This window comes from Pleuronectes platessa, chromosome 17 (assembly GCF_947347685.1).
Source record: "Pleuronectes platessa chromosome 17, fPlePla1.1, whole genome shotgun sequence".
NCBI lineage: Eukaryota > Metazoa > Chordata > Actinopteri > Pleuronectiformes > Pleuronectidae > Pleuronectes > Pleuronectes platessa.
Window position 1 is genome coordinate 19,063,065 of NC_070642.1, and position 17,122 is coordinate 19,080,186.

Sequence of the window (17,122 nt, forward strand, 5' to 3'; positions counted from 1 at the left end):
CCCCACCTCCACAGCAACACACATCTCTACCCCCGGCCATTGAAGTATTATAATAATCCTACTTCCTGGTTCTGAATGTCACTAACAAGCCTCTGTCCAAACGGGACTTCAGCCAAACAGGCCAGAAACAAGACGAGGCCAGCACCACTCTCTCTCTCTCTCTCTCTCTCCCTCAATCTACATCCGTCCAAAATGAACACACGATGGATGTCACTCCTATTCCTTTATTTTTCTGGCACTGATACCAAGATGGTGACATGAGAAAGGTGTCTTGAAGATGGCTGCCAAGATGGTGTGCCAGCTAAAAATACTCCCAACAGGCTGTGGGCCCCAGATATGTCAAAATAAGACACAACAACATGGCAATACTATAACCTTTAGCACTTCAGATAATCTTAACACTGCAAGCTGCAAAATCACAACAACAAGTGGATTAGCAATAGGTGGATGATATTTGGTAAGAGTAGAGGGCTGTCAAATCTACTAATCATTAAAATGCTTCTTCAGTATCAGCGAGGGAACTGAACATTAATAACACCTCTTCTGAGACGAAAATACATCGCTGGGAAATATGACTAATTAAGATTGACAGTACATGAAACTGATAGAAGCAGACCTGGTGATGCCAAGAACATCTGACACCCAAAGTCTGCCAGTTTCTAAAATGGCTGATGTCTCTGAACTGCCAACGTCTAAAATGGCCACCACTCCAACGACAACACAAGATAACGACGAGGCAAAAAAAAAATAAAAAGACACGTACTTGACAGCCTTAAGACCCAGATACAGTTTGTCAAATACAGAACAACAGCAGTGTGGCAGACAGAGGACACGGTTCTGCAGCAAGAGCCTGCTAACGTTAGATTTTCAGTCTTTTAGGGTTCTGACCAATTTCTGTTTAGCTAACGACCTCAAGGAGTCAATTTCAACCACAGAACACTAATAACAGCTAAAAGCAGCTACTTCAAAAAGCAGAAATGCACTTTCCCCGCCGAACACCAAGAAGGAAGCATGCATGAGATGATTTGTCTTTCATGCATCATCCTTGTGGCCAGATTTACTGCAGAGACCTCTAAGGTTTACGGACCAATCACTGCTCTTCGTCCCATGTGTCCACGTCAATTCTACGATGATCAAGTATTATTTTTCGAGGGTTGGAAAAATGTGCCGCTCAAACTTCAACCCTTTCATCCCATTGTTCCTTTCAGGATTTATTTTTGATGAATGTTATTATGATGGCATAATTCATTTAATGTTTTGATGATTTATAAAAGCCATCAGTTGCTCTATAATATATGAAAATAAGGAAATACTTAAAACTACGACCTCCCAGTTTTCAAAGAAAAATGCTAACCAATCATCCAATTATTAAGTAAGACAAACAAAAAGCATTTGAGAAGCTGATATTATTCGGTATTTTGTCTTGAAAATACAATAACAACAAATTTCTATAGGAATGCTAATCAAATAAATGTAACTTTCTAGGTCTAATTTAGATGTAACTGAACTAACAGAGTGGTTATATCACAACCCAATGCAACTTGGAGCTTAATGTCCAGCTCTTGCAGGGACTCATGTCAAAGAGATTCTGAAATTAACTCTGTTTGAGCTGCTGTGTCCATCATTATTTGATCATTATTTAAAACACCCAGTGTACAAGGGAACCAGCTCTGCAGCAGTTTAAATGCCTTTATTCTCTTTCTTCACCAGAGTGAACACAGTGAGAAATAAGAGGACAGAGGGAGGCGCGGGGAGCAAGGCATGCCAAATAGGTTTAGAGTGGTACTGGCTGACAACATTATGAGTCAAGAGTATCTGCTTTAGTCCACTGAGCCACTGCACCACAGCCCATGAATGTTCGACTGGCACGACGCACAACGCCAGCGCAGCATCGAGACCCTGCCAGCATCAACCCTCAGAGAAATTACACAGAAGAGTTTTTATCTCCATTACAAAAAACTGCCAAACCATCCCTGCACACTCGATACTGCCTCAAGCACGAATGGTCGATAAGCAACTGGGACGAATCGATGGAGGTTATAAGGAACAAAAGTATAATTGTTGGCTCAACTTCCCGATGATTGGGCGTGAAGCCACAAGATGGCTCCTCTACTTCTGCCAATACCTTTGACAATATATGACCCTGTGAACTAGTAATCAGCAAAATAAACTCCCTCAGGTCTTTCAGATGCCAAACGCTCTTAACAACCCCCCTTAATAAAGGGCGTCGGTATCTCTTTGTTTTTAGGGGTCAAAAGCCAAAAGGGTTTAGTGCCACTAGCTCCTCTAAAATCATGTCAGGCCCTCAGGGACTCAGCATCCAGCCAGGCCAGAGTACTTCTAAATTACTGGTGGCTATGATTGCCAGAGATAATAACAATCCTAATAATGGCCGTTACCCACGTGTCCCTGGGCAAGGCATTTAAGCTAGCAACCCCCAACCCATTTCCTATAAGTGCGTCCAAATACAAAACCTAGCCAAGTGTTGTATCTGCAATCCCCTGCAGCCATGTTGTTTTCCATCCAGTGCACCGCTCTCCCTGCCGGCTCTATTAACACATCAAATGTCAGTTCACGCTCCCACACCTTTAGGCTCTGAACCCCCCCCCACAGCAAGAGACGTCTCCAAATCATTAACCTGCTGTGCCAACCTCGTGCCCCGACTCGTTCCACGAAAGCTTCTGCAGGCCGCCGCTCCTATGCTAATGCCAGGCGCTCTTGGGCAAGGTATTTAACCTCTTCAAGCTGCCAACTCTGCCCTCCCTGCAAAGCGACACCTCTCGGTATTAATAGCAGCAAAAATGCAAGAGTTTGGCCTTGTACCACTGGGCAAGGCAGGAGAGGCTTGTGTCATCCCTCAAATGTATGCGGGACCACATTTTGTGAGGAAATGTGTGTGTGTCTGTGGGTGTGTGTGTGTGTGAAAAGCGTAAAGAGGCTGGTGTTGAACCGAACCTTTCTCTAAATGTCAGCGAGCCGGGGTTGTCATGATGATAAGCGTGAGAGATAAATAACGGCATTACATTGTCATGGTAACAAAGACATAATCTTCCACAACAGACGAGGAGGAGAGGAGACGAAAGGACGGTAAGGAAAGAGGAGAGAGGAGAGAGGAAAGAGGAGAGAGGAGAGGAGACAAAAGGACGGGAAGGAAACGGAAATGAGGAGAGAGGAGAGAGGAGAGAGGAGAGAGGAAAGGAGACGAAAGGACGGGAAGGAAACGGAAATGAGGAGAGAGGAAAGGAGACGAAAGGACGGGAAGGAAACGGAAATGAGGAGAGAGGAGAGAGGAGAGAGGAGAGGAGCCGAAAGGACGGGAAGGAAACGGAAATGAGGAGAGAGGAGAGAGGAGAGGAGACGAAAGGACGGGAAGGAAACGGAAATGAGGAGAGAGGAGAGAGGAGAGAGGAGAGGAAGAGGAGTAAAAAAGGGGAAAAGGGGGAATTAAAGGAGAGGAGAAGGCAAGAGGAGACATAATGAAAGGACGAGGGAAGCGGAGGGATGGAAGGGAGGAGAGGAGACGAAAGGACGGGAAGGAAACGGAAAAGAGGAGAGAGGAGAGAGGAGAGGAAGAGGAGTCAAAAAAGGGGAAAAGGGGGAATTAAAGGAGAGGAGAAGGCAAGAGGAGACATAATGAAAGGATGAGAGAAGCGGAGGAGATGACAGGAAAAGAAGGGAGGAGAGGACATGAGGGAGGTGGAGAAGAAACTCCTGAAAGACTTTTTTAACGGTCACCGTCATTCCTCGGACAGCAGTGGACATTTCTACCCCGTGGTATTTAGGTTTGTGTAAAAACAGGCTGAACGATTCTCAACCCTGCAGAGCTGCTTGTTCTTATAACAGTTTGCTTTTAACACTGTGAAGTCGGCAACCTTCCCCTGTTCACTGCCATTGATTAACGACCTCATATTCTGTTAATTAGACCCCCAGCCCTCAGGCACAGAGATTTAATTTCCCCTTCATCATCATCACGGAGGAGGGAAAAAACAACTGATTAAAGAGGAGAGGAAGAGAAGATGAGAAAAGAGGAAGAGGAGGAGGAGGTAAAAGTACCACAACACCAACATATATACTGTTCTTTGACTGATGTATTACATGTTACATAATCACATTGTTAATACAGAGAAACCAACTTGGAGGAGGCGTTTTAATGCTGCATTGGTTGAAGTTGAGGTTGTTTTAACTTCACCATATAATCATGAATTGATTGTGTCATTATTTTATATTTTAAATCCAGTGGTCACCTCCAAAGGGTCGTTATACTAATCGGGGGGGCTGCAGATGATTGAGGGCGTATAAAAGAAGAAAAAACACAAAGTTATGTCACAAAAATCTAATATTACTATAATTTTGTGAAGCTTTTGGTCTTAAATACTTGTTTTGATTCAAAGTTTTTAGGATTTTTAGACAGGAAATGTTGCTTTGTTGTTTTCCTACCAACTAAAAACCCATGAAGAAGAGAAGGTTTGGGGGGTTAGAGGGTAAATCTTTACCGTGTGGCAGGTGCGGTGACACGTAGGGCACATCCTGGGTGTTGATGTGTGTCCAGTCGAAGTCATCATAGGGATCCTGCTGGTAATCACACTGAGTGAAGCCCTCGTCAAATGTGCAACTTCCTGCAAAGAGAAACAACAAAAGATTTAGTTCACCTCATAAAAACAATTATTTATCTTCCTCTCTGGTCTGATCCGGTGAAACTTAAGCTGTGTGTTGTGTGTGTGTGCGTGTGCGTGTGTGTTTGTCTCGGCTCATTAATGAAGCACCAGGAGTCTGAGCTCCGACAGTCATCACTCAGGGCCAGTCAGGATCACCTCTGACTCAGCCACCAGGGCCCTTCAGCTGATCATCTGAGCCCATCGCCGCCGCCCCGGGACACGCATGTGTGAGCTGGCCGCCCGTGGATCCGCCGAAACAGGAAGTGGCGCTAATACAGAGAGACGCCACTTGTCCCCGGCGGCGAGCTAAACCAATCAACTTGCAGTGATACGCGGCTGGTGCCGGCGATATTGCTTATAGGAATAGCATGTTAGCCCGGCTGATTCATTGACCCTGTGGTGTCGTGAGTCCCTGTGTTGGTAAAATGGCTAAAAGGAGCGATACGGCGAAGAAAAGCCAGAGTGGCATCTGATTCAAGTCACTGGGAGTTAGTGGTCATTGTGTCCTCTGTGCCCTTCTGTAGGGGTGGGCGACAGGGATAACATCTTCTATATACAAAAGTATGATAGTGATATATATCATGACAATTGTACTGCACACAAATAAATAGAAAAACTTCATATTCTCTTGAAAATGTAACGTTTGGATGGCTGTCGGTGCTTGAGGAAACACTTTTCATGCAATGTCATATCATGTAAATATGAAAACCAAACAGGTAAATACTCTGTTTAGGGACAGAGACTTGGTCGTGACAACAATTAACCTTTATTTCAAATATCAATTACCTTCACTGTGCATTAATCTGACAGTTATTTCCTTGATTAATTAATTATATGGTCAATAAAATGGTTAAAAAATATCTAGTATATGAAAACCTAGATATGAAATGTATTATATCAGAGGGATGAGAAAAAATCAGAAGTTCAGTGATACTTTTGATTCTTTTGCTTAAAAAATTACTAAAAACTGATGACAGTCAACAAATGGGCCGCTCTAATTAAATCAAATTTATCCTCAACAATAAAAAAATTGATAAGATAGCATTGTTTAAGTGCTGATGTTGTTAGACAAATTAAACATGCAAAGGAACAGATAGATAATCTAACTCCTTACATCAAATAAACATTAAATACTCAATGTTTTGACCTCAAGGATTAAAAACTATACAGAGCTGAAAACTAGCAGACCAGAAGTTTCATTTCTTTGTTCTTGTAGCTCCTCTACTTTTCTGAAGAGTCACTGAGAAAAAAAAAACACACCAAAAAAAAAAAGAAGATACACAAGAGCAAACCACCCAATGGAAAAAACTAACAGCGCCCCGGCACTGCAGCAACATAAATCTCCCCGTGTTCAGTGAGTGCTCCAGCTCTGCTGCGCTTGTCCTGGAGCTGCGGCGGCGGCTGTGATGGAGAACAGAACGACAGGCCCTCAGATACCCCACTGATCTGAGCTCCTGCTACACAGAGGATACCAAGAGGTGACAGCCACCACCGGAGGAGAAACAAGTTAACATCAAACTAAGTGACTGTCTTGGGCTGCCGGCTGTACGGCTGGCTGTGACTCACCCCCCCCCCCCCACCCCACCGCCCTCCGAGACGCACTGGATCACGTTCCTCGTGGCATCACCCTTAAAAACCAGCCTCTCTCTCTCCTCGTGCAATTCACTTCGCTCCCCATTCAATTCAATTAAGTCTCCGTCACAGCAGGTTTACCTCAAGTTGTAACGCAGTGTGTGTGTGTGTGTGGGGGGGGGGGGGCACGAAGAGGAGCACAACTTGAATTTTTACACTATTATTTTATAAAACCAAACTTGGACGCACACAATCTAATTCCACTGCTGTCTAACAAATGTACCTCTGTGTTTGCGTGTGTGTATGTGTGTGTTTGTGTTTGTGTGTGTATGTGTAAAACTCCATGACTTCCTGTCTCCAACAGTGTGTGTGTCAGTTTACATCTTGCCGTCAGGTTGCCCACTCTCTGCATGGCTCCCCAAGAGTGTTATTCAAGTGTGTGTGTGTGTGTGTTTATGTGAACAGGAATGTGCTGCACCTACAAACCTGAAAAATATATATTCTAAAACAGAAAACAAACTATTATAAATCAGTGTATAAGTGTTAAATATCACATAGAAGTTGCACTGACTTAAAAGCAGGATGTTCTAAATGCAAATTCACATTTAATTCAGTTTAAGTGAGTGTGTTTTAGGGCTCAGTGGAGAAGTTTGGTATAAATCCTGAGTATAAAACCTGGCTTTGAATGTTTTCGAGGTAAAAAAAAATCAGAAGCTGTGAATTGCAGAACCACTTATCCTTGCTTTACCTACCAAAACATTTGTTTGGCCTTGCTTCACCTTGCCGACGGTTCACAGAACATACAGAGGCTCTATTTAGTTTCCAAGCTTTTTAAAATGCAATTTCTGCCCCTGAAAGCAGTATACAGTGAGCGGCGAAATTGGATTGAAACCCACCATGTTTAAAATATGTGCTGCAGGCTTTTAACACACACACACACACACACACACACACACACACACACACAGTGTTTCACTCGGCTCGCAGTAGAGGAGGTATTTCGCCTTGGCTTAGCGGCGAAGAAAAACATGTCCTTGTTTTAAATTCCTCTTTACCGACTGGTTTAAAAAGAAGCTTTTCTCAATTGGAGAGCATTCCTCTCCTTTCATCTGAACACCTCTGACAGACCTTCACTCTCAGCGGCTGACACACCAAGCAAAACGACTGTGTGCTCCTGTTTGTGCGTGTGTTGGAAAGAGGGGGCTTACACAAACTGAAATAAGAGTAAGACTATCTGCACAGACAAACACACACACACGCACAAAAACCACATGCTAACTCGCTCAAATTCTCAGTTAACACTTTCCTCAATGTCCTGCCAACTTAAAATCCCCCCCCCCCCCACCACACACACACACACACACACACACACACACACACATATATATAAACAGAAACATGTATCTGACTGTAAATCCTTGTTGCCAATAATGAAAAGAACAGATTTGGATGTTTTAACCTAAAAGTCATGAATCAAAAGTTTTTAAATCGTACTTAACAAACGTAGTGTTCAATTGTGGAGTTGTGTGTCTGCCCGTAAATAATTGTGTTGCACTACGTTCCAAGCAATGAATGCTGGGAGAGGTTGGACCAAACCAGCATCCAACCAGTCCGCGAGGGAGCCTGGAAAATGGGACAGCCTGGTTGAAAAGTGCTGATTATTGTCGCTTTAAATGTTGCACATGTACTCTATGTGTGTATTTGTGCTTTGGGTGTTAACTGTGTATAATATGATTTAACAAATCCCTACAATTGTTTTCAAACCAAATGCACGGATGTGTGTCCAGATGGGTCATTACTGTCCACCGTCCGTCCCCTCCATTCACAAGGACACGGAGACACACAGAGAGCCCGGCTGCATGCTAATCACTTCCTAATCAGCTTCTGTGATTGGCTGCCTCGCTAATGAAATAATGGTGACTCATTTACATAATAAAATAATTAGAGGGACTTGATAAAGGCTCAAGGGCACAGAGAGGAAACCACACACACACACTGATGATGACACAGGACAGCCACAGTCTTTTCAGAGAGATTGTTGAATGGCATCAGACACAACATCTGCCACCGCCACTCAAAATCATTTGGTGCATTGACCCCCCCCCTCCACCCCCCCACCCCCGGGAGGTGAGTGGAACAAAAGTGGTCTGACCGAAACTGTTCCGAGAAAAAACCCGGGTGCACACAGGGGCCTCAGGGGAGCGATGGCGGCGAGGACGATGTCCCTTCCTCAGTTATTAGCTTACATCAAGATTATTAGCAGGCAACACGAGGAGGACGTGTAACAAAAGCCGGTTTGATTAACTTTCCCTCTCGCTCCGATGTGATCTCACCGATCTGCAGAACAGGCGAGTATTAAATCTGATCTAACAGCTGAAGTCTGCTCACATAGACGTTCCAGGGACACGTTTAAATCAAATGAAGGTCTGAGGTGGGGCTTCTTCTTCTTCTTCTCCTTCTTTCTCTAGACAATTCCAGAAAATCTATTATGACAAAGAAGCAGATTATCAAATCTGAGAAAGTTAAATCAATACCCGGTGCCCTTGTGTGAAACATTCCTCCAGTGAGATTGTCTAATGTTGTTTTCTTGGGGAAATTTACTGGATCCCAGCAGCAGCTCGGCCTTGACGTTGCAACATCGCTTAAAATAAATCACAAGTACATTGCCTCAATTCAATGGAATAAATTAAAACAATGCTTGTATGCTTCCACTGAATCCTGCTGTTAAATCACATAAATGATTAAAGTCCTGAGATAACCGGATTCAACAGTAGATGCTACAGAGCCCTCAGACAGGACTTGCCTCCAAAAAATCCTTAAAACTTGCATTTCATTTATGAGAAGATGAGTCAATGTACGGATAACAGCTGAGGGCGGCGGCTCTGTGAACTGTGAAATTATGATACGGCAATAAGGCTCGGGAGCAAATACACGGAGCTCTGCAGGAAGGAGATTCAGGTAATGTCAGATGTTAAAGATATAAAGTATGTGTCTGCAGGAGGAAACTTTCTCACTGAACAAACTCATTTCTTCTTCTTCTTCTATATGTTGACAGGTGAGACGCTGATGCTGCAACTTGTACGGCTCAAAGTTATGATGCGTGATGAACTTAAGTGAAAGTGAAACTCCTCTACTCGGAATTGGGAAAGGAGTCAATCGCCTTTCGTTAGAGGGTTTCAAAAAACCTGCGTACACGTGTGAATATCGGATATTTAGCCTCTTGAATCTTCGACCAGTTTCACACGTAGCCAGTGACCAATCCCGATTTTGCTCCGATCTGGGGCTCTTGTCAGCGACTTCTGAAAATGTGGCTAAAAATCCTGTGGCGTGAACTCGACATTAGCTGCACCCCCCCCCCCCCCCATAACCTCACACAGTTCTTTGCTTCCCTGTCTCGCTCGCCTCTATCTGTCTAGTATTTCTCTGCCGAGCTCCGTCTCAGTCTGCGAGGCAGAGATATTATCACCAGAGAGGAGATAAGACAGGATGAGCGAGAGAGGATGAAACAGAATGGAAGGAGAGAGGAGGCGGGCGGGGGGGGGGGGGACAGAAACTGAGATTGGCAGAAAGAGAAACGGGCAAAGTATTCGGGGGAGATCATAATAAGCCTGTTGATTAACGACGTGATACAGTAAACACGAATACATGAAAAAGATCTGTCTTCAGTCGCCTTTAGTCTTTTCCATTCATGTCCCTTTATTATTTGCTGCATTAATAATGAGAAGGGCAGGGGGGGGGGGGGGGGGGGCGAGACGCTCCAATTTGCGAACGGAAATATCATTTCAAGGACAATAATTACATTTACATCGTTAACATCCAATTCCGAACCACCAGTAATCCTGTTTCCCTCTCAATCATTCCAATTTGGCGGAGTCCAGTTAATAATAACTGGACGCTCGACCAGGATTTGTGATGGTTTGTGACTTTGTGGGACGTTTTCTCTCCCGAGCATCAATGGAAGTTTTGGGCTCAGACAAATGAAGAAGGTTTAAAAGGAGAAGAGACGGAAATGGGAGGAAGGAATTAAAGAAAGAGACAATGGTGTACAATGACAATTATACTAACTTCACTATCGCCCCGCTGATCTTTCTCCGAGTTGAGGTGTATGACACTTTGCACTCCTACAGCTACTTCCTGTTTGTTGTGTGTATTATAAGTGTGTGTGTAGCACGGAGTCGCCCCGATGTCGACCGCCTCAAGGACACTAATAAAGTTGTACCTTATCATTTACTTTCTCTGTCGCCCTTTTGTGTTCCCTCCCTGCCTGTGGTTCTCTCTCTCGCTCTCTGAGAATAGGTGAAATTAGCCTGAAATGATACAAGGTGACATCAGAGAGGCCGACAAACACACACACACACACACAGACACACACACAGACACACTCGTCACGCCTCAGTGGCCCTTGCAGCGCCATCAAAGCCAAGACCCATATACACACACACCTCGCCTGTTAAGCATACACACTGGCAAGCGCAATCACACACCCAAATACACACGACTTGCGCAGCAACGCACAAACACACACACCGACACCCATGCATGCACATACAGTCCCTCACAGACACACACACACAAACACACACTCAGAGCGGTAGTTTAATTGGAAGTGCTGAAGGCTGAAGAATTTCTCCTTCATCTCACGATGTTGTAATTGAATCTGAGGCGTGTGTGTGATTATGTGTGTGTGTGTGCGCATGCATGTGTGTGTGTGTGTGTGTTCAGCTGATTCAGGAGTTTCCATTGACAGTATCAGTAAAACAGAATGTGTGTTTTCCCTATGTGAGGAGCCTTTTTGTCCTTCCATCCCTGACTATCTCACCCCACTCCTCTCTTCGGTTAATGCAGCTTTTCAATTCAAATTCAACCTCAAGCGCTTTTCAAGTGGCCGCGCTATTTTCCACAAACCGAGGATCCTTGCAGCGGCGGCTCGTTGGAGTCGGCCACGACCTCCATCTCTGCACGCCGGCGTTTCACTGCCCGGCGAGTCTGGATTGAGTTTCTGATGAAAAACCTTCATTTACGAAGCCAACGGCTGCAATTCTTCAAACTTGAGTTTGAGAAAGATCGAAGAAACTGTGAGTTCCTCTGACCTCTGCACGGACGTGTGCTGTTGTGATCTCTGCTTGGACAGGCGCAAACAAAAAAGCACCATCAGCGCACAATGAGGCATGGAACGCCTTAGTAATGACCTGCCATCACCGTATCACTGTCCTCCAGCACAATAGGTGGGGAACTGAGCTGTGAGGAGCCGTCTATTGATGCCACGGCACCTTTTGAGCAAACTCTTCTGTTTCACGTTGGAAACCTTTTCATTAAAAGGTTCCATTTGAAAGGGGAAAGTCACAAACACTCAGGGAAGGGATGTGATGCTGCTGCATATTCAATGTGATAAAAAGACGACAGCTCTGAGTGTGTGTGCTCGGTGAGGCTGAATTATTGACATCACCGTAGGCAATGTTTTGTTTGAATCACCAATAAATAAAACAATGTATTTATATAAATGAATATTTGGCATTTTTTATTTACAAAAATGTCTCTGAAAGATATTTTCTTGAGATTGTTTAATTGGCTAATAAAAATCTGGCCAATACGAGCCTCTTAGAGAAATATATGAGTATCAGAGTTTCTTTGTTGGTACAGAATAAACAATGCAGAAAAGATGTGCTTTAACACTTATTTAAATTATTATTATTTAATTTTACTTTAATAAATTAAATTACTTTGATTTTCTTGATTTACTTTACGGAATTTATTAATCTACCATAGCATTTATAATTTAAACCATAAAAAAGAAACAAGAAAAATGCTTTTAGGGTTTTGCCGAAAACTAATGACTAAAAAAAGGTGAGAGACAAAAGTCAAAGACCAACTTCCCCTTCACTTGCATGTGAAGTGTCCCATTGAGGCTCTAACTCCTCATGCTGCTGACAATTAAACTACATGAATGAGCTGTGGACAGTCAACATGGCACCTCAACTCTAAATGCACCACACCTCCGAAGAACCAGCGTCTGCTTTCTCCATTATCTTCTCTTTATTTTCCTGTTTGTCAGTGTGTGTTTGTGTGTCTGTGTGTGTTTGTGTGTGTCCAGCTGTTACCGGGGGTCGCAGCCTTCCAGCGGCTCTATCTTTATGACATTCACCTCTCTTCTCTGCCTCTCTCGCTCCCCCCCGTCTATCTCTCCATCATTAATCTCTATTGCTATTCAAATGCTGACATTTAAAGCAACTTCAAATGCCGACTGACGGGTCGACTGGCTTGCAGATAAGGCAGGGGGAACGGGGGAGAGGGGGAGAGGGGAAGGAGGTGCAGGGGACGATAGAGAGTCGGAGAGAAAATTGGGAAAATCCTCCTCACCTCGCCTTTACCTCCCTCCCCCCCCCCTCCTTCACGCCTCCCTGTCTGTGAACGAGTTCATAAGCCCCCGGAGGGAGTCGGATTTCACTCGTTCTCAGGGAAGCTGAACCGTCCCCTCCTTTTTCTTTGTGTGTGTGTTTGTTCACCCATTTACCTTTTCCCCCACACCCACTCCTCTGTTTACCTTCTCCCTCTCTTTCTGTCCATGTGGGATAAAGTTGTAGGCGTCTATTTAACTATTCGCAATTAAACACAGACGTTTCACAACACAACTCATCTTTGTGGCAAACATGACAACTTCTCTTTCCTCTTCCACTGGATCAAGAGCCGAAACCGACAGGAAAAAAAAAAAGTTTTCCCCCGGCTGTGATTGGCTCTTAATGGGACTCCGGGCTATGGTGTCCTGTAACTGAAATCCTAACCCATAAACCATCTGAGCCCATGACAGTGTGTCTCTTCTCAATGAGTCAGAGGGGAGTAATTACTGAGCCCCGGGACGGCACTCGGCTCAGAACTCCAGAGCACAGCTGGTATTTTTCTTTCAAGTAAAATCCCCCGAACAACAAGTCTGGACTGGCTCCCCTCGCTCCATCCTTCACCGCTCACTTGACCTCAGACATGCTGACTGGCTGACTGGCTGCAGACACTCAGGCTGTGTAAACTTTAACCACGATGTGACTCAAAGAGGGAAAAATCCGGGGAGGCCGTTAATATTTAATTGACGATCTCCTCGCCAAGCATCTACAGATGATGAGGGTGATGTGTAATTCATAAGATGTAAGCAGTAACCCTGCTGGATATCTGACCCACTGACTGATACCAAAAGATGCTGGACTGTAAAGGGATCAGTACGGGATGGGATGGGGTCAAAATGATTACTGGCCCCCATACTCAGACTAAGTATTGATAACTGGTTAAATGGGCGTTACCACTGACGCACAAAAATGAACCAAACTGGTTTTTGTGTTTATAGAAAATCAACGAGGCGCTGTGGAATGAGCCTGAACAACGTGTAACACCGGTAACACAGACCGACCCTCAACCATACACATCATGTTCTCTGATAGCTGAGTCATTGTTTAAAAAACACACACACACAACACACAAAACAGTAAAACATACAATCAAATAGGAGGATTTGAAGGATTTAAACAGGCCAATCACAGGGCAGACAGGAGGCAGTTTGTTTCTGAGCCAATCGGGGCACAGCTGAGGTTTTTGGACTCAAAGGCAGGTCTGGTGTGGACGAGATAAGAGCAGAACAAACACACATTAACCAGCAACCCCCCACAGACACACACACACACACACACTTAAACATACACACAAGGTAAGTAAGGCCAGATGGAGAAGAGAAGAGGAACATCGAGGCAAAACAAAAAAGGCAAAGTGGAGTGAATTTTAAAAAAGTGAGGACGAAGGGAGAAGAGGAGGAAACCCAACTGTGAGTTCCATAAGCAGGTTAAATCTGAGGCAGCTAGCTTAGCAAGTCAGCACAGGGGCTGGTGGCACACTGCACTGCCTGACTGACTGACTCGCCCGATTGTCCAGCACGCCGGTCCAAAGGCTGGCCGACTGAATCAATGACTGGACGACTGGCCGGTTGGATTTAGTCTGTGTTTGTGCAGCAGAAGCACTTCAGTTGTTCGGCCTGTCGCACAAAAAAAAAAAAAAAACGCTTCTCCACACGGACACACAAAGAAACAACCTGAAACAGCACTAATACTGGGGAGAGAGAGAGAGAGAGAGAGAGAGAGAGAGAGAGAGAGAGAGAGAGAGAGAGAGAGAGAGGAGACAGGAAAACAAATAAACACACACACAAAAAAAGGAAAAGCGAATCTAAAATATCTAACTTCAAAAGGGAGAGGAAGGTGCCGAAAATAACAACTGTAAAAATGTTTCTGGGACTTCTGAAACCAATAAAAAAATCAAATATATATATCTGAGGGTAGAGAAGAATAATGTGTCAAAGAAGCTCTTTTATCTGTTGTTGTAACACAGTTCTGTCGAACAACAAAAGATACCTAATGATAGCATTTACTGTCCTGGAGGAAATATACTTTTCACAGAAAGAGGCCATATTACACAGCGGTGGAAATCATAGACACCCAAACAAAGGGAGTAGCATTCAAGTGGGAATAACGTGCGAGCAGGCCAGACAGCTCCCAGAGCTCCCAGTCTGCACAGAAACACAGATTACATGTTTCTGTGAGTCGGACAAGGCAGTGGAAGAGCGGAGGATAAAGACTTGTGTATAAATAAAAGTCCTGCAGCTGTACGTCACCGGAGGAAAGACTGCGTGTGTAGAAACGACTTAAAACTAATATTTACAGCTACGCTAATACTGGAGTTAGTCTGTTTACACCTGAGACGACAGGAGTGTTTATTAAAAAGGTTAATGTTTTATACAACCTGCATGTTGGGTTTTCTAACTCATCAGGTTTATTGCTAACATCTGGACAGACCGGATAAATCTGACAGTGGTGAATGAGACACACGATCGTACAGATGTTTTAACAAAAACTACAAATTAGATCAACTTATTTGGAAGAGAGAACAAACAAGTGAAGTTATGACCTAAAGTCATTTCTGCAAAACAGTCTCCAGTCTACAGACGGACCTGAAGTTTACATTTGATGCAACCAGGCCTTTAGAATAAAGTGGCTAAGAAAAGTCTGTCTCTAACTTCAAGTTCTGGAATTAAGTTCTCCTGTTTAAGTCATTATAGACAGATAGAATCACCAAAAACAGCCAAAGCAAATTCCCAGACCTGACAAACCGGAATTTTACGAATTGTGCGCATGTTGCTGTTAAACGTTTAAATTTTAACGGCCATTCCTCGAAGCGTAAAGTGCAGAGAGGGAAAACTAAAGACACTTTGACTTTCTCCTCCGACTCTGTTCTCCTCTCTCCTTCACAAACACACACACACACAATCAGTCACACAACGGCCTGGAGACTTGGGGGGGAGCGCATGCTGTGGCTCGTGCATGAATATCTGTGTGTACGTTGTCACCTTCAGCTGTAAAGAGTGGTCAAACGTCACTTATGGGGCTGGAAAAGAGAGAGAGAGAGAGAGAGAGAGAGAGAGAGAGAGAGAGAGAGAGAGAGAGAGAGAGAGAGAGAGAGAGAGAGAGAGAGAGAGACAGGGGACAGAGAAAGGAAAGGGCAAAATAAGTGCGACCGAGACCTCCACTCTTTCCTCCCTCCAGGTCCACGACGTGTGTGAGTGTGAGTGTGTGTGTGTGTGTGTGTGTGTGTTAAATGAGTTCGGGGAGTTGACGTCTCTTTACGATGGCTGTAACTGGCCCGAGGACAGCTGTTATTACACTTTACAACAGGGAAATACTTTATATGAGGGTGCATGTGTGTCTGTGACAGAGAGTGAGTGTGTGAGCGTCAAAGAAAAGACGCTGTGGTCATGTACTTGTGTCCTTGTGTGAGTTTAATGATATGGAAAATTAAAGATGTTTTTTTCGATGGGACTCGTTTGGAGATAGGAGCCAATTTGGCAACTGATATTAATTCACCTTGATTCAATACACACATGTCTAGTTACAGCAGCTATCATGTTTCAGCGTGTGTTTGTGTGTGTGTGTGTGTGTTTAAATGTGTGTCTTGGAGCTAAGGAGTGGCTCCTGGGAGGGAGAGGCCACTTACCTACAGGGGAGTAGGAGTGGTCTCTTAATAGAAATACTGTGTGTGTGTGTGTGTGTGTGTGTGTGTGTGTGTGTGTGTGTGTGTGTGTGTGTGTGTGTGTGTGTGTGTGTGTGTGTGTGTGTGTGTGTTTGTGTCTGCGATCATCCATTGTTAAGTGACAAAGCTGGAAGCAGGAAATGAGTGGAACCAGTTTTTGACTCACATTCAGGTTACAGAGCTTTGCCTCGGGCACACACACACACACAAACACACACACACCAGACACCAGACACCATTGTTGAACTCGTCCATTCTCTGGATTCCTTATCTCTGTCTGCTCATATTGAGGTCAATAGAAGAGTGCGTTGGGCTGGTCTGGGCTGCCTTTAACGGTCAGAGACATGACTGGAGGGTTGCTGGTTGAAATCCCAACACACAGACACCCAGCACCAGGCAGTAATGAGTGGCCGTGTCTCAGTTGTTGAGCACAGAGCAGTTGTGAGTGGTGTTGAGTGAGCAGCGGGGACTCGGGTCACTGGGACCGTGTCAGTCTTATTAAAGTATTTAAATAAATACTTCTACTACTTGTATTTATATTGCTTCCTGGGTCGTTTTTAATGTTTTTCTAAATAACACACCACCATTGATTGTAATGCTCTTGCAAATAGAGCTGCAGTTGAAGATTTTTTTGTTCGTCTGTCTGTTAGTAGGATTATGAAAAACCTACTAAACCAATTCCCCATGAAATATTGTGGTAACAATGGCCCCATCGTGTGAAACCAATTGTGAGGCAGCAACTCACAGAAAAGTGTAGCGGATGCACTTGTGTCTCATCAGCGCCAAACAGATACGGTGACTTTTACTCCGGCTGACAGCAAACACTGTCTCCTGTAAGCACA

The 17,122-nt window shown here is 44.3% G+C and overlaps 1 protein-coding gene across 3 annotated transcripts in view; it reads right to left on the minus strand.

Annotated features, from left to right (window-relative positions):
* The window catches only part of ptprk (protein tyrosine phosphatase receptor type K), a 91,722-nt gene that overhangs the window by 46,456 nt on the left and 28,144 nt on the right, over positions 1 to 17,122 (minus strand). For all 3 annotated transcript variants that reach the window (XM_053445113.1, XM_053445112.1, XM_053445111.1), the window contains exon 2: positions 4,494 to 4,616. In XM_053445113.1, coding sequence (XP_053301088.1) covers positions 4,494 to 4,616 — 123 coding nt within the window. The remainder of the gene's footprint in view (positions 1 to 4,493; positions 4,617 to 17,122) is intronic.